The sequence below is a fragment of the Gossypium hirsutum genome, chromosome D02 (genome assembly GCF_007990345.1).
Source record: "Gossypium hirsutum isolate 1008001.06 chromosome D02, Gossypium_hirsutum_v2.1, whole genome shotgun sequence".
In the NCBI taxonomy this organism is placed as follows: Eukaryota; Viridiplantae; Streptophyta; class Magnoliopsida; order Malvales; family Malvaceae; genus Gossypium; species Gossypium hirsutum.
This window is the reverse complement of record NC_053438.1, coordinates 42,360,976-42,387,923: the sequence shown is the minus strand read 5'-3', so window position 1 is coordinate 42,387,923 and position 26,948 is coordinate 42,360,976. Positions and strand designations below refer to the sequence as shown.

Genomic DNA, 26,948 nt, shown 5'->3' with positions numbered 1-26,948 from the left:
AGTGTGAAATACATCACTATACACAACAAACTCCTTACCAAATTCAGACTGTATCAGAACAGGTGTTTGAGTCAAAATGGATTTGAGCTTCTCAAATCTTGCTTGTTGTTTATTTTTCCACACAAATGACGTATTCTTACACAAAAGCTTAGTTAAGGGAGTGGCGATCAATAAAAACCCCTCAACAAATCTTAAATAGAAACCCGCCAAACCGAGAAAGCTCCGAATCTCAAACACATTCCTAGGTAGTTTCCACTCAAGAACAACCTTAATCTTTTTAGGGTCCACACGAATACATTCGGTAGAAACCACATGCCCTAGAAACATAACTTCGCTCAACCAGAATTCACACTTGCTCAATTTAACATAGAGCTCTTTCTCTTGAAGAATCTACAGATCCACTCTAAGATGCTCATCATGCTCAGCCTCGGTCTTACAGTATACCAAAATATTAGCAATAAACACTACGAAAAACTAATTCATATACGACTAAAAAACCCGATTCATAAGACCCATAAATGTGGTCGGAGCATTAGTCAAACTGAATGGCATGATAAGGAACTTGTAGTGACCATAACGAGTTCTAAAGGCAGTGTAACACCCCGAACCCGAGACCGTCACCGGAGTCGAACACGAGGTGTTGACAGACTTTTAAAAATTTTCCAGACGCTGCCAATCTGCATAATAGTCGCTTTAAAAATCATATCTTAAGTTTCACAACTTGAAAATAAGTTTCGTGATTTTTCCCTAAAACTAGACTCACATACCCATCTACAAAATTTTTTTCTAGAATTTTTGGTCGGGCCAATTAGTACAGTTTATTAGTCAAAGTCTCCCATGTTACAGGGATTGACTACCCTGACCTTTGCGCATTACGACTTGGATATCTCCTTATAAAGGGCTCCAATACTGATGCTGTTTGTTTCTATAGAAACTAGACTCAGAGAGGAATCTACACATATATGGTATGACTCCTAATTATCTCTGGTTAATTTATGGTGAATTTTCAAAGTCGAAACAGGAGATCCAGAAACCGTTCTGGCCCTGTTTCACGAGAACTTTAATATCTCTTAGTATACTGTTCATATGATTGTTTCGTTACTTTCATATGAAAATAGATTCATCAAGGTTCGATTACATAATTTATTCACTATTTAATTCCATTCCTACAAATTTTTGTGATTTTTCAAATCTACACCACTGCTGCTGTCAGCATCTGTTTTCAAGGTAAACTTTACCTATTTTGTGGTTACCATGGACCAACTAGGGTTTTGCCATACATAGGTCCACATGTGATCATATTTAGCCATTCCAATGGCTGATCATTAGCCCAACACTTCCATTCCAAACCATAGTCACATCGTGAAACCATATATACATACATAAACACAAATGGTCTAATGCCATACTCCACTTCTACGAGCCATTTTCGCATGGCTTTACACACATACATCACAAAAAGTACTTAAACAACAGGGGGTAGTCCTATACATGCCATATCCAGAGTTCAACTAAAAGAGTACCAAAAGAGCTTTGATAGTGTAGATGACTTCGACTTCGCTGATCCCGAATCCGATAGCTAACGAACAAAATCTATAAAACAGAGAGCCAAAGCAACCGGGTAAGCATTTTAAGCTTAGTAAGTCTCAAGTAATGAAATCGGCTTTGACTACAGTATTACATTCACATAGCTAACTAAGTCACTTTATTAACACACATTCTCATAATCATACTTACTTCACACTTCATCAACATATATACACAAGGTATCAACCTTTCTAAAAGCCGAAAGTTCGTTAGCCGATCGCACGAATACTATTTAAAACGAATCGACTTTTCCAAAGCACATGCAAACATACCTTATCGTTCGGGTTGGTCGAGCATATTTATTGAATTAGTTACAGCACAAAACGCTCACATTCAAACCCAAGTTTCTTCAGTATTTAACCGGATATAGCCGCAAACACATTTGCCTTCGGGTCTTAACCCGGACATATCAACTTGCATAATTGCCTTCGGGTCTTAGCCCGGATATATCAACTTGCATAATTGCCTTCGGGTCTTAGCCCGGATATATCATCTCGCATAATTGCCTTCGGGTCATAGCCCGGATATATCAACTCGCATAATTGCCTTCGGGTCTTAGCCCGGATATATCAACTCGCATAATTGCCTTCGGGTCTTAGCCCGGATATATTCCAATGCTCATGCACACATATATCAATAATCATAACACATCCATATCATTTCTTCGTTACTAAGGCTCAAACACAAAACATTTATTAAACCTTTCAAATTTCGGCTCAGTAGCCACACACAAAGAGCATGATTTCAATTGCCTTTATAACATAGTCTCTAAGCACATTCGACTATCCGTCATAGTATGACTATTCATTTCAATATAATTCAAGTAGGGTCATTACTCGAAGACTTACCTCAAATGTCGTCGAACGACTTCAACGGCTATTCAATTACTTTTTCCTTCCCTTTATCGGATCTAGTTCCCCTTTGCTCTTGAGCTTAAGTTCAACAAAATTTAAAATAGTCATTAATCGACTATTCAAGTATTACTTTCAGAATAATATATATATTGATCCGACTTTCACACACATAGATTATAGTAAGCTTTATAATAATCAATAAATAATTCATTGGCAAACTTTCATTAATATTTACAACAAAATCACATATTCACTACGAGCTGTTTTCCTGAGCAGTAGTTACTAAATTATTTATAACTGGAGCTACTAAACTCCAATTCACTTGCCATTAATTTTCCCTGAATATAGACTCGTATATCTTCCATCCATAAAATTTTCAGAATTTTAGGCTTGGCCAATCAATACCAGATTTTTCTTAAAGTTTCCCCTGTTTCACTGTTTGACTATTCTGACCACTCTTTGCTACGAATCCAATTTCTCATTTTAAAGAATTCAAAATGTGTTGTATTTGATCTCATTTGAAACTAGACTCATTAAGGAGTCTAAGCATATAAATTTTATCTTATAATCATTTTTGTACAATTTATAATGATTTTCTAAAAACAGAACAGGGAATCCAGCAGTCATTTTGACTCAGCCCCACAATACTTCAAATATCTCTAGATCGGTAACTCTTTTGTTTTTATAGTTTCTTTTGTAAGAAAATAGACTCTTCAAGCTTTAATGACATAATTTACTCAGCTTCTAATTCAACTCCTACAAATTATGGCGATTTTCCAAAATCACCTTACTGCTGCTGTCCCCAAACAGATTATTACCAAATCAAATACTAACATTAGCATTTCACCTTAATAGCTAGCTTACCAAGCCTTAATTTAACATATAATTCACACATATCACATTTAGCTATATATACATTTATCATATTTATCATTAACAAAATATGCTCATGTCAAATTTACTCCCAATCACATCTCAAAATTCAGCAAGCTTAGAACACATTTAATAATTAAATTCGGTAGTTTAATCACTTTGCTAACTACTTATACATATAATTCAATTCAACATTATAAACCATTATCACTCATTTAGCCGATTATAGAGAATTAAACATAATATCTCTAGGATATACTCTACATGGCCGAATATACTACATTAATTTTCAACATTACCTATGTAATTACCTATAGGTTCTTATACCTTAAATTCACACATTTAGCCTTTTAATGCCTATCGATCATTCCTTTGGTCTTATCAAGAACCATTTAACATGCAAGGAAAATAATCATAGAGGAAGAAATTTACATTCTAAATAGACTCAATCTTTGACCGAATGTACAAGGCGCCTCTAAGCCACTCATCCAAAAATCTTTACCCCATTGTAGTCATTCCCCCATTGTTCCATACAACATGAAATAACCCCTAATTCCAACACTTAATCATTCGGCATATTGCTCAAATCACCATAAGAAATATCAACTTTCTTGACATTACCAAGAGTGCATCCACAATTTAACTTAGCATATTATAAAGCCAAATCAACAAATTCAAAGCTTACCTCCTAATAGCTAAAGATGAATGCCGAATTGCTCTAGGTAGGTTTTCCCTTCTTTTTCATCCTTGTTTCGGCTTGAGGGAGGTATGAGAAGAAGATGAACACCATCCTCCTTCTTCTCTTTTATTTAATTCCTTTTATTACAATTATTAAATCATTTGTTAATACAAAATTATTTTAATTTTGAATTAGTGGAGCATATTCTTTCCTTGGCCGGCCACTATGTTTATCATGGGTAAATTGACATGCAAAACCACTCTTTTCAATGCATGTACTATTAGACCATTGTAAGATTAACCTCTCACTTTCCAACAAAGTTTCATATAAGTCCATATTAATAAATTCACATAAAGATGATCAAATTAATGCATGAAACTTTCACACATGCATTTACTCACATCATAAACACAGAATATAACTTTTAATTATTTATAAGACTCGGTTTCGTGGTCCCGAAACCACTTTTCGACTAGGGTCAACTTTGGGCTGTCACAGGCAGTCTTATGCACATCAGCTTCATTCACCTTTAACTGATGGTATCCAGATCTCAAGTCGATCTTAGAAAATATAGATGCTCATCGAAACTAATCGAACAAGTTATTGATCCTTGGTAGTGGATACTTATTCTTTATCGTTAACTTGTTTAGATTTCGGTAATCCACACACATCCTTATGGTACCATCTTTTTTCTTGACAAAAAGAACTGGTGCTCCCCATGGGGACACACTAAGTCTAATGAACCCCCTATCGAGAAGTTCCTACAGCTATACCTTCAATTCTTTTAACTCCTTCGGTGCCATTCAGTAAGGTGCAATAGACATTGGAGTTGTCCCAAGCAAAACCTCAATTCCAAACTTAACTTCTCTATCCGACAGTAACCCAAGCAACTCCTCAAGAAAGACATTCAAAAAATCCCTAAATGTTTGAATTCCATCCACAGCTGAACCTATAACACTCATGTCAAGCACATAGGCCAAATATGCATCACAAACTTTTCGGACCAACTTCTAGGCTACCATAGTGGAGATCAAATTAGAAAAGCAATCTTAACGCTCGCCGACCATCACAACTTCTTCACCATCCCTAACTTTTAGATTTACCCTTTTAGTAACATAATCCAAATCGACTCGATGCTCCTCCAACCAATCCAAACCCAATATCAAGTCAAACTCTTTGAACGACAATTCCATCAAATCAGCTGGAAACACATGCCCCTGAATCTCTAACGGACATCTCTTGTACACCTTACTAACTTGCACTGACTGACCCGACAAACTAATAATAGAAATCTCTTCACTATTTCCCTCAGCCAAAATCCCCAAATTACCAGACACACTAATAGTAATATATGAATGCGTGGAACCACTATCAATTAAAGCAAACTAAGACCGTGAATGCATAGTAAATGTACCAGCTATCACGTCGGTCACATCTCTATCCTTGAGGCATCTTACCGCATATCCCAAAGTAGGCTACCTTGCCTCAGTCTAGATTGCACCTCTGCCCCGTGCCCTCTGTCCACGACCACCCCTATTACCACCCCTGAACTGACTACGGCCCCTAGCAGACTATTGAACTGCCCTCTGAGGCTCAACTTGATACTGAACTGGAGCTCGCACCGATTAAACTGAAGCAGAACACTCACTAATTCGATGCTCAGTAGACCCACGTTTGAAGCAAGCTCCAATCTTCCTCTAACACTTGCTCAGATGACGTCTATCACAATACTAACAAACCGAAACTAGCTCAACCCTGACAGCCGCCTCAACCTGTTGAGGTCTATCAAATCTAGCCTTTTTCTTAGGTCGTGGAGCTAAACTAGAGGGACCCAAATCCCTCTTACCCTTACTTAGATTCTTCTCCTCCTCCCTCCTCTTACGCTCCACGCGCTTAATCTCTTCAACCACTTTGGTCTTCTCCACCAAAGCTTCAAAGACCCGCTACTATTGAGAAGCAACAAGAACCTTCAAATCATAGCAAAGATTATCCTCAAATCAAACACTCTTGTTGTAATCAGTCACTACTAAACTCTGAGCATACCTATTCAGTCTCAAAAACTCGGCCTCATACTCGACCACAGACCTCTCACCCTGCTTAAGCCTAGTAACCTCCAACCTATGGGCCTCAATATACCTCACCTTCACATACTTTCTCTGGAATGCACTTTGGAAGAAAGCCCAAGTCATACGCTTGTCCTGCTCAATTGATTGTCACCACTAATATGCTTCATCGTGAAGCAAAGATATCGCACCCTTCAATTTCTGCTAAAAAGTGCAGCCTAAATCATTCATAATCCTCTATGTAGCCTCTACCCAATACTCGATTACAGTCGGGGTGACCCCAGCGACACCACAAAACAACTCAGCACCATTAGCCCTGGGTTGCTCAATTACCGACCCTTGGCCCCCTAATCCGGATTAGGCCTCAACAATCCTCTCTAAAATCCTTAACATAGCCTGGGATAGTGTACCGTCCCCTACGCTCTGATTCTCAATCTCAGCAGTAGATCTCTCTATCGTCCCACTCGTCTCTAAATTGTGCATGTTGCCCAAAGATGAAGACTCAACTTGAGCCCCCTACGACGTCCGCCATGCCAACAAGTACCACGACCTCATGCACCTCACGTACTCATTATCTTATCTACAATTCCAAATTTTTATAAATTAGCTTAAGTTAAAAATCCTTAGTTTAGAATTTTATTAGATTTTAAAGAATGTTTAATTTGTTATAGTCACTATAGGCAAACAGTTTTACTAAAGTAACTAATGTAAAAGTATCTAAAATGTATCAAAGTTCAAAGTTTCTTCCTTGGATTGGCACTGGAGTCTCAGTTTCAATTTATGAATATCAAAATATCAAATTTAATCAAAATTTTGAATAATTCATTTTTTTATAAAATATTTTGAACCCAAAATTTCATAGCCTAAGTTTTGAACATTGCTCTGATACCACTAAATGTAACACCCTAAACCAGACCTAGATGTTATGGTCAAATTATGAAGGTTACAATGAAACCCAAAAACTTAAATCACTTCGATTTTAATAAAAAAGTGTTTGTAACAATAACGTATAAGTGTATTTTGAAATATTTGCTTATAAAATTAGGTTACTGAAACCATTTTGCCTTAATTCCTTATTTCATAAAACATTATGGTCCGATTATATATTCATAGCAGAAAAGTCCCTTAGAATTATTATTTTTGGAAATTTATTTAATTTCATAAATCATTCGACTGGTTTAGTTTATCATAAATCATACTGAGTTATCAAAAATACCAACTAGAAGTATATTTTGTAAAACCTAAAAACCAAAGTAAATGACTTGAAATTAAACAATTTAAAAGTCCGTAATAAAAATTCAAAAAAAATAAAGTTTAAATAATCAAACAGAGCTCCAAGATCGCCGCCGAACCCTAATTTTGAGGATTACCTTTAATATGGTAAATTAATATAGTGAACTAAAAAGCCCAATGTGTGCCTTGGCCCACATACAGAAATCATACTAGAACATACTTATATCAAAGTATCAGAATAACAGATTAGAACATGATAATCATATTCCCATTTGCTACACACCATTCCGTCTAACCTATCACACCAAATAGGACTATAAGAGCCCATCCATCCATCACACCATGTCGTGGTTGTATGTCACTATGAAATTATGCAGCTGAGCTGTCAACCAGATATTGTGGATATACCGCTAGAAATGCAGTATTACTGCTAGAATCACACATTATCATACTAATATCTCATGCAACATATAATCTTATCGACACAGAAATATGACATGTTCATCAGTGTCATTAATACAAATTTATCACAAAACTTAAATGGAGTTACTAGTCATAAACATGCTTACTAACATACAAATACATAAAATTACAATCTTATATGCTTACAGAGTATCCAATGATCTGATTTCAAAATCTTATTCCTGGCCTAAAATGAGCTCGCACACCCGTGTGGCCCTCATGGTTGTATGACGCAAACTGCAGTTCCAAAACATCTTAATTTTCTAGATGTTTTCGAGTTTTGAATCACTATTTTCAGGTTAGAACACACACCTGATGTTTCTTGATTAACAACACTACAACGCACTCCCGGATCTTACATAGAACATCCAGAACAAACCGATTAAACCACACATCAAAACTAAGTTAAAGTATTCCACACAAAATTACTTAACGAATAGCCCCCAAACATGATGTTTGGTCACTTACCCTGAAAAAGTCAGTGGCTAAATGATAATTAGACTACTAGAGGATCACGTAACTCACGATTATGATAGAGAGTTAACAAAACAAAACTTGTTTAACTATACCAACATTCTGAGCACACACAACCAGTAGTGATTTTGAAAAGAATAATGCACGAAACCCTAAAACTTAGAAGGCAATAAAACAAAACAAAGTATGGAAAAAGAGAATAGATTAAGGATAAGCGAACTGTTGATAATGGTAATCAAAAATAAAAAGAAAGAAATGTAAAAGAAATAGAAGCAAATAACGTGTCAAAAAGAGGGGAAGTTTGGAAAGTAAGTGGGGGAGGAAAAATAGGGAGGTTTTGAGTTAACTTTTAAAAGAACAAAAAAAAAACAGGTTAATCTGACAATACCTTAACCCACCAGATTATTTAGAGTTCAAATTTAATTCAACTACTAGCACATGGGAAGAGACACAAAAAGAATTCCACCTTTACGAACAATAAGATTCAAACTTAAAACCACTGGGTAAACTGAAGCCTTACCACTAAACTAACAAGCTCATTCTTATTAGCAACTAACAAAATTTAAAGATAAGCCCTAAGACCCAAGTCTGACATTACTCAAAATAATAGGAAAATTCCAAAAACAAGGGAATCGAATTCATGACCTAATGTAGACACCCAAAGCATTTAACCACCAAAATAAATCAAATTATTTTTCTTAATTTAACAATTTAAAATTTAGAAAATTAGGGTATTGTAAGAATTATGGTCCCGAAACCACTGTTTTCGTCACCACTGAAAAACGAGTTGTTACATCACATGTCCATAAAGATATGATGTTTTATCCTCAATGAATTAGGCATTAGCAATTTCATTAAGTTACTCTAATGTACGTTGGATGTTATCATCATTAGCTTATCCTTGAATAATTTTCTTTTATGTTTTGATGTACTAGTAGATAATGATGCTTCTGTTCCAACTTTCTTTGTTATCTTTATTTTCAAAGTTTACAAGCATTGAACCCTCATTAGTATCCTCCAACTCTATATAATCAATAAATGTTCTGGCAAAACTTACTGTTGCCATATATTTGCTAACAACTAAAGGTATTTTATTATAAAACTCAATTTTGTTTTTGTTAAAAAATTATGCATTTTTCGTGTATGCTTATTTGAAATTAGACATAATCAAAATAAGAAGTAAATGTAATTTTAATATATTAAAAGAAGAGTATAAATAGATTATTTCCACCACTTCATTTTGTGTTCTATTATCACATGTTATCATCTTCAAGTTATCATCCCATCCAAGTATACTATCTCTTTGAATCCAACATATAATTTGCCATGTGTTTCTTATTATCCTCAAATGATTTTGCAAATGTTTAGTGTCACGTTGATATGGGAATTTTTCATAAATAACAGTAGAAACTCAATTTACAAAATTTACTATGAAAGTAGTAAATGGCTTAATTCTCTTTTAAACCTCACTTGTAAGTATCTCAAGAAAAGGCATTTCATCAGCTTTGTCCATCTAAATTATTTGTTGTGCTCAGTTCTTTATTTGACTTCCCTTAACCATTGTTACTAAAATGATTATACAAAAAAAAAAGTAACCATATAAGCAAAAACAAAGTAAGTAGTAAAAGCCTTTGAACATTACTCAAATATCCAAGAAACTTAACATAGAAATGCTCAACCTAAGTTCTAAACCAAATTGATGTTTCTAACCATATAATCACTCCACATAGTTTTGTTCAATTGCATCTCTTTGGGTAGCTAAATTTTTAAGTTGTTCTCTCTTTTCTTACTATATAAGAGTTGATATTATCAAATTAGAATATGGTTCCCCATATACAACAAGATAATATTAAATGTACTTGTGTTTGAAATTCCAAAATAGTTCTACATCTTGGTTTGGTTTGACTAATTAAGAGTTTCGACAATTTGAGTAGCCCCGACCTGTTGCAGATTTCTTTATCCTATGAGTTGCACAATCGCGAGAGGATCAATACACACTTACATATTTCTCTTTTGACGACTTAAATCAATTTGTCTAGCTGAAAAAAGATGTTGTCTTGGCTAATATATATTGTTAACCTAGGGTCTTAAACTAATTGTAATAATGCACGAATGATGAAAATTTTCATCCACAATCAATGTATCCTAACTGATATGCTAAAGACTACTGACCTAATTCATGATAATCTTGCCATGAACAATCACCTAATTGTGCTTGATCCCAAATTGCTAATCAAAATTATGAACAGTATTTAGTTTCATCGAATCTGATAAAATGTCTTGGATTATCCTAGATTACTGTAAAACTCAACAACTAAGATAACACTCAATGATGAAGAAATATATAAGTGGTATGCACACTTTAAAACAATCGGTGTTGTGCATGCATCTATCGATATTATGATAGTAATATCATTATTTAGATATAACATCTACACAAACTATAGAATATTATATTAATTAAATGCTAATAAATAATAAATTACCTTTTCTGTTATCACATCAATTTAATACCATTCTTCTAATAAGTTGTATGGTCTAAATTACTAGTCTATCTATTAAAAGAAATTACATAATCCTTCCAATAAGAGGTAAAGTGTGTTGAAAGCAAGGGATAAACAATATAAACAACAATTACTACCACCTCAAGCTAGTAGAATTATAAGATAGTCGTATATAGGCATACCAAAATTGCTAACTGTTTGTTGTACTTTTTAGTTCCATCAAAATTATCTAACAATAGGAAATACATACAATGAACTTTGTTGCCCTACTTTTTTTTTAGCATTAACACACTTTTAATTAGCAAGAGTACGTAAACTCTAACATGTTGATGAATCTCATCTACAGTTGCATTTTATGAGAGCTTGTCGAATCAATTCTCTAACCATATAGTACTAATTTTATTCTTTTCGTAATCTTTCTTTTCGAAGAATGCACCCAATGAATAAAAAAGTAAGCTTGGTGGATCAAATTGACTATTCCTTGTTACTAGTAAATAGTCTGCTAGAACAGGTGACTATCTATAAGTTTTTGTTAGAATTTAAGTTTAGAGTTTTGAAGGGTATAAGTCTGTAAGGTAGCTAAGTCTAAGGATTTTTGAGTTTTTTGTGAAAAATAAACAAGTGATATAGGTTATTTGTAGAGTTTAGGCTTTGGGTAGAGGTGTTCATGGGTCAAGTTTGGGTCGAGCCTATATATGATATTACCGCACTTTATACTTGCCTAAGCTAGGCCCGACCCAAAATATAGGCCTTAAATTTTGCCCAAAACTGTCCATATTTGTAAATGGCTGATTAAAACCATTTTAAGCTCACCTATATTATTATTTTTAAATTCTTTTAAAAATTATATTATTTTTAATTTAATGTTTAAATTTTTTTATATGTTTTTTTGTTTTATGAAAATTTTAACCATAAACAATTTAACGCAATTTTTTTATATCTATATTGCACTATTATATATTTAATTTAATTTTATATAAATTATATAATACATAAAATAAAATATATATTCTTTTTTAATTCTTTAAAAAAGTATATTATTTTTAATTTAATGTTAAAAATTTTTATATTCCTTTTATGAAAATTTTAACCATAGATAACACATCTTTTTTATATATAAATTGCAATATTATATATTTAATTTAATTTTATATAAATTATTTAATATATGATAATAATAATAATAAAATATATATTACAAAGTAGAAAGTAAGCTTAGCAAGGTCGGGCTTGTGCCTTCAATGTTAAAGCTCAAGCTTGATCAATATTTTAAATGAGCATTCCCAAAGCCCATATTTTGGTCCTCTTTCTTTTTTTCAAATCCTCCTATATTTTTGACAAGCCTTTAAGCTTGGACAAGTAGTCACGCTGTTGAATAAGTCTAAGTTAGAGTTCCATAAGAGTTTATAAATGAACCTGGAAACCTATAGATTTTGAGGTTTATTTTAATTTTCTATTTTTTAAATAAAAAAATTATTTAAGATTAAGAATCAATTAAGATTTTTTTCCTAATTTTTCATGAATGTCTAAGGTCTATTTAAATTTTAATAAATATGTTATTTTGATCGCTAAAGATTAAAAAAGAGATTATGTGAAAAATTTAGGCACAAATTTTAATACATATGAATATCAAGGTATCCCTATGGGTGTAATAGAATCGAGCGGAGCTTAAATATTAGGAAGCTTGAGATTAACTTAAAATTTGTGGCTCGATACTTGGCTCAAACTTAACTCAAACATTAATTTCTAAGCTTGAGGTCAGTTCAAGGCATAATTGAACTACTTAAGTTCAAGTTCATTTATTAATTTTAGTACTCAAGATCAAATTAGAGCTCGTCTCGAGACATAATCAAAATACTTAAGCTTGAGCTTGATTAAGATTGTTTTTCGATTTTTATACTCAAGCTTATATTTAAAGCTTTTTCCATAAGAGAATAATTTCATAACATAAAAAGAAATTAAAAAGGAAAATTTTGAGCATTAGTATGCTCATTAAAAAGGTTACGAATTGATTAAGCCAAATATTATCAAAAATTATCCAATCAAAATGCAAATAACTTTGAGCATTAGTATGCTCATTGATACCCTAATAACCAAGCCCTATAAAAATCATATTATAGGAAATAATCCTCTAAAAAAAGGGTCATTTACCAATAAAAGCTTAATTTTTTCTAAATTTACCGAAATGGGCCCGGTATTTTATTATTTACCGGAATGAACCATTTTTTGGAAAACCGCGTCCACGTCAGCGCGATGTCAGGGGACGTGCCAGGAAATCGCGGCCACGTCAGCAAAGCGCGCTGACGTGGCCGTGATTTCCTGACTTGTAGGTTTTTGGATTTTAAGGTTTTAGGGTTTTTAGGATTTTTAGGGTTTTGGAGAAAAAAGTAAACAGATAAGTCGCGCCCACGTGTACGTGCTTCTTTATGGAAACATCTGCCCTTGAATCTACAAATGTTGAGCATGCATTCACCGAAATACTAACTCAAATACATCATGTGATCAGTCGAAAAGCACTCGAAGGAGGGAATGATCAAACAACATTGCCCAATGGACAAACTGTAATAGCCCGATTTTCAAAAATGTCGAAAACAGTGGTACAAGATTATCAAATTCAGAAAATAAGCTCGTAAATTTCATTATTAATAATTACGAGCCAAATATGATTTTTAAGAGATTTTTGAATTAGTAATTTGTGTTTTATAAAAATTTATTAAGTCAAGAAATTGAGGAAAAGAGGTATCGAGACCTCAATTTTATAAACCGAGCCGTAAATATTTTTATAAATATTTACAAAGTTTCAATATAGTGGTGTTAAAGTTTCGTCCGAAAATTTTAATGTTTCGACAGTTAATTAATTAAAAAGAACTGAATTGAAAAGCTGCAAAACTTGCTAAAGTGAGTAAATAGTTTAACAATTAAATAAGGAAGGGCTAAAAGAGCAAATGGACAAATTTAAGTGGCTGAGATGGCATACCGTTAAAAAAATCTAGGATTTTTATGTATTTAAGGACAAAATTGGAATTACAAAAAAGTTTATGTGGCCAAATTTTATTTTAAGGATTTCAAGACCATTTCTTCTTGAAATTTTGGTGGGAAACAGCCATGGAAGAGGTTTGGAGCTGGTATTCCATATTTTGGCTTCAAGTAAGTTTAATTCTTTCTTTTTCCTTGAAATTTTTATATTTTTGGACTTTTACAATTAGGTCCAACTTAGTATTCTACTAGTTTCTCATTTAGTTGAAAGTTTTGGAAGATACCAATGATAAGTTCATATTATTTTTGTTATTTTATGATGAAATTGAGATGTTAATGGATGTTTAAAGGTGTTTTATTAAAGAATTTTGGATGAAAACATGTTTTAGGGATTAAATTGAAAAGTATTGAAATTGTGGATAACTTCTAAAATTTCATGGAATCCATGGGCTGTTATTGATATGTATGAGAATTATTAGTCTTGAATAAAGGATTATATTGCAAGAATTTCATTTTCCGAGCCTAGGGACAAAGTTGTCATGTATTAAAAGTTTAGGGTCAAATTGGTAATCAATATTTTACACTAAAACAGTTTTGGGCAGCAGCAATGGTCTAAATTTGAAAAATCACCAAAAATTATGGGAATTTAATTAGAGGATGAATAAAATATTAAATTAAATCTTATTGAGCCTAGTTTCTCATAGAAGAAACGGTGTAAGTAATGGAATTGTAAATTTTTAGATATTTGAAGTTTAGTTAGACCGAGTCAGAATGAGTTCGAAATCCCCTGTTCTAATTTTGGGAAATTGTTAAAAATTGTAAAAAAATAATTATGAGTTATAATTTATATGCTTAGAATCCTTAACGAGTCTATTTTCAAAGTAAACAAACATAAACATCATCTTAATTTTGTACAATGAGATAATTAACTTTTAGTGAAGAGAGGTCAGAACTGTCGAGCAGTGAAATAAGGTAAACTTTGAAGAATAAAATGTACTATTTCGCTAAACTAAAAATTTTGAAATTTCTATGGTAAGAATATATGTGAATCTAGTTTCGGGGAAAATTTACGGATCTTAATTTGGAGTCCTGTAGCTCCGGGAAAAAATAATTTAGTGACTCTGACTTGGATAAACAACTTTGATTATACATGTGAGTGAATAGTAAAATTATAGTTAATGTTGTTTAAGTGTGTTATACACATTAAGGATGTGGAATGGAGAGGAGGAGGAGGAAAATTGGGAAATATATGAATGATTTGTGTATAATTGGTCATATGCTTGATTATAATTGATAAACGATGAAATAGAAATGATGCTTATACTTGTACATTATTAGTCATGGTTTAAGCCCATGTGTGAAAATAAAGTTTCATAGTATGTGTGTATGGTATATTCGATATATGATTTGGCATGAAATAATGTCATGAATGATTTATGAATTAACACATGTTGGTAAGCCTGATACATGAATAAATGTTGTGCTCATCCATGCTTATAATGCTTATGCTATATGTGTACTTGGCTAACGTATTTGGTTTACATGCTTAGGCTTTGGCCAAGTAGTGGCTGGATTATGCCACGTTAAATTTATAAGTTATGCATTGAAATGGTTTATCATATGGTTAGCCCCAAAAAAGAATTATGTTTAAATACACTAGCTTGCGACTATGGTTGAATGATATGTTTATATCTTGTGTGATGTACATAGAAAACGAGTGTGGAAAGATAATGAAATAATAAGTTCATATGACTGAAATTTAATGATTAATGTTAATTTCATGAATTATATAATGTATGATGAAAGGAGAATAAAATAAAAATGCGAAAACTAAATAAATGATCAAATTGAGCGGAACGTCGGATTTGAGTACTTCTGATAAGTGATAAGTGATAGCTTTAGCTACACTTATCTGATCAAGTGACAAAGTGATAAGTGGTAGCTTTAGCTACACTTATCTGATCAAGTGACAAAGTGATAAGTGGTAGCCTAGCTACACTTATCTGATCAAGTGACAAAGTGATAAGTGGTAGCTTTAGCTACACTTATCTGATCAAGTGACAAAGTGATAAGTGGTAACCTAGGACAAGTGATAAGTGATCATACGTAAGACCATAGTTATACTATGGCAAAGTGAAAGTGAAGTACTCAATTTTCCGTAACCGTTCCCTAATTTGATTAAGGATGGGACAAATGAGCCAAAAGAATTAAAGTAAATGGATAAGTGATAGTGTATTTATACCAGGATGATGTTGTTCTTTAAGCTAAAGTGATATTTTCATTGCAAAATTGAGAATTTCATAAATGTGTTAAGGAATGGTATAATCGATAAACGTTGAGTTAAATGGTAAATACGTATTAGTGTTGAACTTAATGACATTGAATTGTACGTGAATTAAATGAAAATTGCTAGTGATATGATTTAAATTGTGAGCATGAGAAATTGCAAATTGAATGAAATGGAAATGAAGCATTAAATAGCATGAGTATGTATCGGGTCTCGTAGGCCCTATTTATTATGATTATAATATTTTGAGGATATATTGTGAAGAGTTATAAAAGTATGTTAATAATTTTAAAAGTTTTAATTTAGATGAAAATTTTATAACTCAGTTAAATACGTTTACAAGTGTATGTGTTCTAGTAATGCCTCGTACCTATTCTAGTGTCGGATACGGGTAAGGGGTGTTACACAAACCATCAATGTCGGCTCTCGGGATGATGTTTCAGCTGTGAAGAAAGACGGCTGCTGTTCTGCATAATTGTTAGATGATTCCGAGTGTCCAAATTTGCTTCCTCATTAAGCACAAGCTTTCCTCACCGTGATCTTTCTCGAGATCTTTCGTTGAAGACGAAGAAATCACATCATTCCAGGGATTTCCTTATAGTTTGTTCAGACAGATCTAGTTTTAGCATTTTAAATGATTTTTATTAGTTATGGAGAATAAATTTTAAATTAGCTATCATAATGTTTTGTATTTTCAAAGGAGTATTTTATGTAATATAACAAATAAATAGGGATAATTTAGGTATTATAAATAATTTAAATAATTTAGGGTAACTATATACATGAAATTTCATTAGATGGGCAAGTCGCGGCCACGTTGACGTGGACACGATTTACCGGAAAAGAACTCATTCCAATAAATAATAAAATACAGAATCCATTTCAATAATTTAAAAAAAAATCTTTTTTTAATAAATTGCCTCTAAGAAGAATAGGGAAAAAACTCAAAGAAAGAGGAAGAAATATGAATACGTGGCATGCAGTCAGGGATAAAGATAAGATAAGTGACGTAAGACCTTCCAACAATGAAATTGGTTTTCTTTATACTCTCCACACTAAACCAAACTACAGGAAGTACTGAATCTCTGAAACACAAATCTCGCTTTCGGAAAAGCCTCAAATGGCAGACCAACCGCAGATTTATGAACTCAACAATGGAACCGTGGTTGTTAAGATTACCAACTATGGCTGCACTATCACCTCATTGTCTGTTCCTGACAAAAACGGTATCTCTATTCATATCTTCTTTTTTTCAGAAGAAAATTCCTGAATGCTAAATTATTAATGATCAGTGGGTTTTTCTTGACTTTAAAGGTAAATTAGCCGATGTCGTCCTGGGATTCGACACTGTCGAACCGTACGTGGTAATTCCTGTCTCTCTTTGTTGAATTTGAAAGCTTTTAACTTTGATCTGAATCTTGTCTATTGACTTGGAATATTTTGGACGAAGAAGAGAGAACCCATTTCAGCCTTCGTCTTGTCTCTTCAATATCACGTTTGGAATTTTACATAGACAATGATACGTTTCTGGCAAGTCGGAAGTAATTTGTGTGACAAATTGATGGCTTTTTGAGTTGAAACCTCTCTTTTTAGTCTCCTTCAGTTTAGAGAATGGGATTTTGGTTCATATTTTGGGGTTAATTTTTGTGATGTTTGATCAGAAAGGTGCTTCACCTTATTTTGGATGCATTGTGGGAAGGGTTGCAAACAGGATAAAAAATGGCAAGTTTACTCTTAATGGAACGGGGTACTCTTTGCCAATCAACAAGCCTCCAAACAGTCTCCACGGTATACATCTAATATTTCCCATATCTTGAATAATTAAACATTTTTCTCATAATTTTGGATGACCAGAATGAGACTGCAATTAGTGGATCAAAACTGATTATCTGCATGCTTGAATTGGTTCTTGAAATTTTGCAGCAGACGATTATTATGCTTCTTTTATTTTCTGTTACATTTCCTTATCTGTATGAGATCAAAAATTGAGAACAATCTTTGAAGTATGCTCTATCTATTAATTTGGGCTGGCTTGGTTCTGTATGTTTTCTTTCTTAAAATAAAAGTTACTTTTTTTCCCGATTTGGTATAAATATTTCCATTGTGACTTTTGAGGGCTTAGATTAGTTGGAAGAGTTCATGAACGTCATGTTTATACAATCATTTGCTGCAGACATTCATCTTCTTTAAGTATTGCATGTGACAAATGCAAATTAGTGAGAACAAATATAGAAGAGCCTAGCCTTGTCAATGGCACAAGGCACACTCTAGGAACTAAATCCCTTTTATTACCTCAGGCGCAAGGCACAAGATAAGTGCACTTCTAAGTGAAGCAAAGCATAAACTGCATTAGTGTCTGTTTTTAAATTTAATAATTTTTGCGTATGCTGGTAATGAATAGTTTTGCTGTGGATTGTCCGATTCTGACACCCGTTCCCTAAACTAATTTCCCTATTTTTAGTTTTCCGGCTTAGACATCTTTTCTGTGAATATTTAAAGCATTCAAATTAGACATCTGTTCTATAAATATATAAAGCATTCGTATTTCATTCCTTTGTATTTATTCTTTGCTTCTTTCCATTAGGTGGATTCAAGGGTTTTGACAAGAGAATATGGGAGGTAGCAGAATATAAGAAAGGCGACAAACCCTCCATTACTTTTAAATATCGCAGCAGCGATGGTGAGGAGGGTAAGTTCCCACTCTGTCTCTCTTATGGGCACACATATTTCTATTCGTCCCTAATATTGCTGTTTTCTTGTTCAAAGGTTACCCGGGTGATGTTTCTGTGACTGCAACCTACACTCTAACTTCAAGCATGACAATGAAGCTTGACATGGAAGCAGTGCCCGAGAATAAGGCCACTCCAATTAACTTGGCTCAACATACTTACTGGAACTTAGCAGGCCACAACTCAGGGAACATACTTGACCATACAATTCAGATATGGGCATCAGAAATGACTCCAGTGGACGAGAACACAGTTCCAACTGGAGAAATCAAGCCAGTTAAAGGGACTCCTTTTGACTTCACTGCTGAGAAGAAGGTTGGTCTTCAAGTCCATGAGGTAGGTTTGGGTTATGACCATAACTATGTTCTTGGCGGTGGGGAAGAAAAATTGGGTTTGAAACGTGCTGCCAAATTGAAGGACCCATCCAGCTCGAGGGTCCTTAACTTATGGACCAATGCACCTGGGATGCAATTTTACACTGGTAATTACGTGAATGGAGTAGTCGGGAAAGGAGGTGCTGTTTATAATAAGCATGCAGGGTTATGCTTGGAAACGCAGGGATTTCCAAATGCCATAAACCAATCAAACTTCCCATCAGTCGTTGTTCAACCTGGTAGCAAGTACCAGCACACTATGTTGTTTGAGTTTTCAGTTGAGTAAGTTTCTGAAGTCTTTTGAATTTAGATATGGGAATAAGTTTACTGTTGGTTTGCCTAGCTTCAATTTCTGGAAGACCATGGGTTCCTTTTAGTTCCTCTTAATAATATGATGATGAGTTCCGAGTATTGAAGTGAACTTTTGTAGAGATGAACTATTTATAGTGGTAGATGTTTTGTAATGTTCTTGCCCCATTGGAAAGTGTGGAAATAAATGAGGATATTTTGGGCCATAAAAGGTTCCTACTTTATATCAAGGATATACTACATCGGATGCCATTGAATTTAATTGATTGTTTTGGCTTAAGAGCGTAAAAAGTTTTCTAATTTTTTTTCAAAAAAGTAATTAAGTTGTTACTTTTTTTTCCCACTCAAATAGATACTGTCAAACTTATAATAATAAAAAAAATTTCAAAATTTATCACAAAAAACAATTAAGTCATTTTTTTTGGCACTCAATTGTCAAAGTTCATTAAAAAGATTCATTTGCATTAAATTTTAATAGTTGATCATTAAAGTTAACTGCCTCTAATATTTTTCAGTTAAAGTCACCTCGTGTTACAATCACTATGTCACATGTAAAAAAAAATTAAAAAAGGCCCTTTAATCATTAACTTTAACCATTGACCGTTATGATTAATGATCTCCAGTTTTTTTTTTCAATTAAAGTCATCACATTTCGCAACAAAACTTGATATGTTTTAAAAAATGATAAAAATAAAAATTAATAAAAGTTATAGAAAAATTATAATATACTTCTTTTGATATGATAATTTTATAATTCTTTTACGAATTTTATATTTTTTTATTATTTTCTTACGACTTTATAAATTTTTTTATATTTTTGTATTTTTTATGATTTTTATAAAATTTTACAATTTTTATTTTCTTTTATGATTTTTATAAATTTTTTCTAATTTTTAATAAAAATTAAATTTTTATTAATTTTTTTATTAAAATTTAATATGTTTTTATAACTTTTATTGATTTTTACTTTTTTATCATTTTTTTCACGTATCACACTGTGGTTGTGACACGTAATGACTTTAACTGAAAAAAATTAGAAGCAATTAGCTTTAACGATCAAAGGGCTTCTTTGATGCATTTTGTCAATTGAGTGGAAAAAAAAAAGCAGGGACTATTAGGGGTGTTCATTCGGTTAACCGACCCGAAATAACATTAACCGAATTAGCCGACCTTTCAAAATTTTAACCGTTAACCGAACCGAAATTTTTTTCAAAAAAATTAACCGAACTGAAATTTTTTCGGTTAATTCGATCGGTTAACCGAATTAACCGAAAATTATATGTTTTTTATTTTTGGTTAAAAATTAACCAAATTAACCGAATTACCAGAATTTTCCGAATTAACCGAATTACCCGAATTAACCAAATTGAATCACTACATAATTAAATTATTTTTAGACTTTTAGACTTTAGTTTTAGTCTTAGTTTTAAAATTTTATTTTTATTTATTAAATTATTTGTAATTTAATTTTATGATTGGGTTGGGTTGGGTTGAATACTTGAGTTTAGATTGGGTTTAGGTGAATAGTGGGCCTATTTATATATTATAATTTTATTTATTAATTTTTTCGGTTAACCAAAAAAATTCGGTTAACCGACCGGTTTCGAACCGAATTAACCGTTAATTGAAAAATCAAAAAATAATTAACCGACCCTCGACCGAAAAAAATCAGTTAACCGACCGATTAACCAAATTCGGTCGGTTAACCGAATTTTTTCGGTTTTACCCGAATTTTGCACACCCCTAGGGACTATTGTTTCTTTGAAAATTTTGAAGGTTTCTTTTTTTTATGCATATTGACAATTCAAGGTTCAAATTGAGTGCAAAAAAAAAAGTAAGGGTTTAATTATTTTTCAAAAAACTTTTTTAATACATTTTAAAAATTCAAGTATCTAATTCAGTGAAAAAAAAAAGTAAGTACTTAATTAACTTTTTTGAAAAAATTTGAAGGTTTTTTATACAGTTAAACCAATTGTTTTCGTCACCAGGATTAGCTGGCTTTTAAGGTTTTTGTTGTTTTATTGAGCTTAGTAGGAGTAGTTCATTTGATTTTTGTTATTTTAAGGAAAGTTAGGTTTTGCTTTCAAGTGGCAGTATGAACACTTAGGCAGGCCTGACTATTAATGGAAGTCCTAGATTATTCCAAAAAAATAAAGTCACTATTATCGTGATTCCACAAAGAGATTATCTGTTGTTATTTTGGTAATGGTCACATTATGTGGCACATTAATTTGGATTTCCACGTAATAAAAAATATGAACCAAAGTTTTTTTTACTTTTTTTCCTGAAAAAAGACTTCCATTTATTGAATGCTGAAACACATATAAAAAGACATAGGCCACGACTCAATAGCCAAAACAAAAGCAGCAAGAGTCAATAGAACCCTCAAATGCAGCCCAAAGAAAAACAAAATAGAAACCCGAGAGTGCAACCAGAAAGATAGCTTGTGGAAGCCAAGATTTCCAATGTCCAAGAGATGACAACGATGAGCAAGACAATGGAGAAGTCAAGGGCGAAGCAGGACGAATCAATAGCAAGGATCTACTTCGGCAAAGCACACCGAAGAAACCTAAAAAGGAGGGTCGCCCCACACAGTGTCTGCAGCAACCGCTGGTTCAACTTGGAAAGGGACCTCCTCTACCCAGAACCGATCTGATGGCCATCAAAACCCTAAATACGTAAGCAGGTGAGCTACAAAATTTTGCTCCCTATAACAGTGTTAGATTTCAACCGCAGCGAAACTGTTAAGTAGTCTTTGTTGACCCTCCTTGATAAGAGCCCTGATCTTTGATCTGTCCTCATCTGTATTTCAGAGTTTACGAACGACATACAGCAAATCCCCCTAAAAAACAACCCAAGAGAGACCCAGATCGCGAGCAAAGTCCACGACCATGATAAAAGCCAACGTCTCCGTCGCAAAAGCTGAAGAGACATGTTGATGAAGACGAGTGCAAGCCTTGAGCACCTGGCCGTGGCTATCACGAACAACTACACCTGAGCAAGAAAAGCTAGTACCCCCTGTACGCAACATCAAAATTGGCCTTCACCAGAGGTGCAGCCAAGGGTAGCCAGCGTATAGTACACGAGCCCAGGGAACCCACAACCGGCATGCCCAAAGCAGACAGACCACCTAGATATGAACGAATGAAAGAGAGCAATTTCAGAGGTATTTAGGAGAGGTTTTCGTGGTATTGACGATTCCTCTCCAACCAAAGAGCCCATATCGTTATAAGTACGAACTCAGTTCCACCCCCAGAAAAAGCATTACACAAGAAACCCAGCCAACTCACCTAATCGGAATCATTGTAGGACACTGGCCAGTAAATGCGCAAACGGTCCCACATCAAAGCAGCAAAAGGGCAATCCCGAACAACATGGGTAGTCGTCTCAGGTACAGTTAAACATTTAGGACAAAATTGGGTTTGAGAGACGTGTCTGTTGTAGAGATTGTATAGAGTAGGAACATAGTCCTTGAGAAACCTCCAAACTGTAATGTGAACTTTAGGAGGGACACAAGCCTTCCACGGGTAAAGAGATCTCAGGAACTCATAGGGTAGATGTGGTTAGATTGCAATAGGGTAGATGTGGACAGACAATCGAAGCATTTTATACCGTTGCGAACAGAATAACAACTCGTCGGGTCCCCTTTCCAAACTACCATGTCATCCCTAGCAAAATGAGACAGAGGAATACCCAAGATGCGAGTAGCTTCATCATCGGAGAACACCTTTCATATCAAGGTAACATTTCATTGGGCCAAATCTTGTAGAATCAAATCGCTCACCCAAGTAACCGCAGTATTAACAGGTGTGTTTTCCATTCGACAGCTACCAGTCCCTGGAAGCCAACAATCATTCCAAATGGAGATGGAATGCCTAATACCCAAATGCCATCCAAGGCCCTTCTCTAACAGACCTCAAGAGCACCAGATGCTACGCTAGGTATAAAACAGGCAAGATCACAGTTCCACCCGCATAAAATCCACATTAGGAAACTATCGTACTTTAAAAACCCAACTCATAAGCAACCCGAATCCATTAAAATACGCCAACATTACTTTGTAAGAAGTGCAATATTAAATTTTTTCAAATCACGAAAGCCCATACCCCTTCAAACCTCAAGGCACACAACGATGCCTAAGAGCACCAAGGAATTCCCCTACCGCCCCCTGATTTTTGCCACCAGAACTTACTCATAATAGCCTCGAGGTTACGACATAGAGATATAGGAAACAAAAAACATTACATTGTGAACGTAGGAATTGCCTACAAAATCGATTTAATAAAAACACCCCGACCTCCCTTAGATAAGTAGTGCAAATTCCAACCATTAATGCTACACTAAAAATGATCCTTGAAGTGCTGAAAAGTCTCCCTCTTGCGCCTCTCAACCATGGAAGGGAAACCCAAATACTTAGTCGGATGAGTGATAACTCGTACTCCTAAAACAGATTCAACAAGAGAGGCATTCGATGGAACAACGTTGGAGCTAAAATAAATCGCGGACGTATCAAAATTAACCAATTGTCCAAAGCACCTCCCATATGTAAGATAGATTGAACCGTGTCTGCACTCTCTGTAGTAACATGCCCAAAAATCATATAGTCATCCGTATAATGGAGATGAGTGAGACGTGGACCAGACCGACCAATACGAATACCACTAAAAACTTCCTCTTGCTGGGCCAATCGGAACAAAGTAGAGAGACCCTCCCCACACAAAAGGAAAAGAAAAGGGCTCAAAGGATCACCCTGGCGGAGGCTTCGCGACGGTTGGAAATATACACTCAAACATCTACTAAATACCACAAAATAAGAAACTATACGGACACAAAGCATGATTAAAGACACCCAAGAAAAGCAAAAAACCATCCGAAGCATAACCACTAGAAAACTCCACTCAACCCAATCGTAAACTTTTATCATATCAAGCTTAAGCGTAAAATAACCTTTCTGACCACTTCGTTTTTTTCCAAAGGAGTGAATCACTTCATAGGCAACAAGTTAATAGTGATAAAGCGATTAGGAAAAAAATGCACTTTAGGATTCATCAATACAGACAGAACACCTACCTAAATTGGTTCACAAGTATTGTTGAAATAATATTGTACAGCACATTACAGAGGCTGATTGGGCAAAACTGTGACATATGGGTCGAATTCGCGCCCTCTGACACTAAAGCAACTCCTCCTTATCAGCTTCCATATTAAGAGCCAACTTAACATCAGTGATCTTTGCCAAAATGTCATCGGAAGGTTCTACCTGATTCAAACGCTCCAACCAAGCCATAGCATCCCAAGCAAACCTACTGTGTGCCTAGTGAGCGCCATGTTCCAAGTTGACAAAGCACCACTCAAAGTTCGAAGGCGATAAGGAACCGACCCACCACTTGTTGTCCAGACATGTCAAATCTCATCCTCACAAGTATGCTCAGAAACCCATCAAGTTTCGAAATGAAATGGCTCACCGAAGATCGAGAAGAAACCCTAGACAACACACACACTGATGGTAACAAGTGGACAATGATCAGATACCGAATGAGGGGCATGTAGAACCCAAAAAGTAGAAAAATGATCCTTCCTTGGAGCAGTAGCAACACAGCGATTAAATCGCTCTCGTATATTAGTACCAAAAATTGACCCTGTTCCCAAGTAAACCATTTCCCAGAGAAACCCAGATCATGCAACTCACAATTCGCCAAGGCAGAGAAAAAATCCTCCATTTGTCTCTCCCAGCGAACACGACCCTCTTTCTTCTCAAAAGCGTAAGCAATCTCATTAAAGTCACCAACGACCATCCACAGCAAACCATGGTCACGCCCCAACTGCTTAAGTAAGCGAGACGACTCCACTCGGTCATGCTCAATTGGGGACCCATAGAACTCAGTGAGTCCTTATCTCGTCCCATCAATATCATCAACGACAACCACATCGATATGGTGACTTGAAAAGCTCTGTAAATGAACCTGGCACCCCAGTTTCCATCCCAACGAAAGGCCACCCTGAGTACCAACAGCCAAAACATCCAAACCACAAAGAAAACTGAATCAATGACGAATCATCTCCGTCCACCTAGCGTCTTGTTTCATTTTTAAGAGAAAGATCACATGGAGAGTGTATCTCTGCAACGTATGCTGCACACGATGATTTTTTTGTAGATTCCCCAAACCACAAACGTTCCAACAGACCAGGTTCATAGTGGTCAGTTGCTCTGGTTAGTAGGGTCGGCTACTCTGGTTAGCAGAGTCAGCTGCATTAGTAGTTGGAGAAGTCTGTGTCGAATTCGAACTTACAAAAATAATAGACTGTAGAATTGAACCGTGCCCGCTTCTTCCCACTCAAAACAATCATGGTCGCACCCACAAGAGCCTGTGCAAAATCAGCTATGATAGTAGATCTTTCATCAATGCTGAATCATCATCCTGAACTCCGATAGGTCAGTTCTCGCCCAAGTGGAGACTAAAATTATGGCTGATCTCTTACACAAAATATGAAGTACAAGTCAACAAAAGAGGAACGCTGACCGGACTCGTTAGGCCGTCAGAGCATGATACCCTTTCCCTCGACACAGTGTGCAACCAAACACTGGACTGGAACTGTCGAAAGCGTGGCAATGTCCTGAAGGAGACGTCCCATCCCAAAAGAACATCTTTCGTGCCAAGGGTTAATCTAAGGGGACAGAAACTCTCATTGTGGCCCAGTTTTCCACAAAGGAAACAAAAAAACGTTAGGCGTTCATTCTAGAATCATTCATAGACACACTGTTGGGAGACAAAGCAAGAAGTTTCTTTCGCTTCAACGAAAGCTAGATATCCACCCGAACTCGTAGGTGTAAGAATTATTGTAGACCAAAGCAAATAGTAATGGAATCAAAGTCCAAAAAAGTGCCAAGAAAATTACCAAACTACTTGGCTAGATGTTTAGTGCAGTACCCAACAGGGAGGTCATAGACTTGCACCCAAAAATCAACAAAACACATAGAGACTTGGAGAGGGTCCTCCTCCGCCAGCATGCGATGAAACACCAACAAGTGGTTATTAAAGGTTTATGGATTGCCCTGAATAGCCTGTTTGATGTCCACTTCAGCATTAAACTAAAAGAGGAAACGCTTCTCCCCCAAATCAGATATAGAAATGCCCCTAATTGGGTGCCACAGATTTGCCATTGTTGACCGTATTGCTTCAAAACGGACTACACTGGCCCTCAAAAAACAACCTATCAGAAAAAATAAACCCGACCACATTTTTTAAAGCACCAAGAAGAACCGACCAAGCATCATCCTCATCATCACGAAGAGTCAGTCCCGTAGTTTCATATTCCATGATCAAACCAATGACGCAAGATCACCGTCAAATCACAAAAACACAGTCTTCAGACAAAGAAATCTGACAACACGTGCTAAGAGACAGATAAAGAAATCTAATAAACCTTCAATTAGGTTTCTTATAAGAAACCTTTTACAGCATACAAGAAAATCAATTTCGTGGAAAACATTTTTCTTTCAGTTTTTTTTTTTTTTTACTTTTTGGAAAAATGAAATGGGCTGT

At 34.7% G+C, this 26,948-nt stretch overlaps 2 protein-coding genes and 1 long non-coding RNA gene across 3 annotated transcripts; 2 read left to right on the top strand and 1 right to left on the bottom strand.

The window, feature by feature from the left end:
• Nucleotides 1–4,796: 4,796 nt before the first annotated feature.
• Nucleotides 4,797–6,182, bottom strand: LOC107907652 (uncharacterized). The gene is made up of 5 exons (XM_016834990.1): nt 5,997–6,182; nt 5,733–5,936; nt 5,451–5,623; nt 5,048–5,361; nt 4,797–4,942 (listed from the first exon to the last, which is right to left on the bottom strand). Exons 1-5 carry the CDS (start codon nt 6,180–6,182, stop codon nt 4,797–4,799), a joined length of 1,023 nt encoding a protein of 340 aa, XP_016690479.1.
• Nucleotides 6,183–16,988: 10,806 nt separating this feature from the next.
• On the top strand, nt 16,989–19,628 carry LOC107908492 (galactose mutarotase). The gene is made up of 5 exons (XM_016835669.2): nt 16,989–17,218; nt 17,307–17,356; nt 17,654–17,780; nt 18,577–18,681; nt 18,759–19,628. Exons 1-5 carry the CDS (start codon nt 17,113–17,115, stop codon nt 19,379–19,381), a joined length of 1,011 nt encoding a protein of 336 aa, XP_016691158.2. The 5' UTR covers nt 16,989–17,112; the 3' UTR covers nt 19,382–19,628.
• A 2,051-nt stretch (nt 19,629–21,679) lies between these two features.
• Nucleotides 21,680–26,947, top strand: LOC107908493 (uncharacterized). The gene is made up of 3 exons (XR_001687054.2): nt 21,680–22,090; nt 22,218–23,144; nt 23,232–26,947. It is a non-coding gene; the product is annotated as an uncharacterized lncRNA (long non-coding RNA).
• The last annotated feature ends 1 nt before the right edge of the window (nt 26,948 follows it).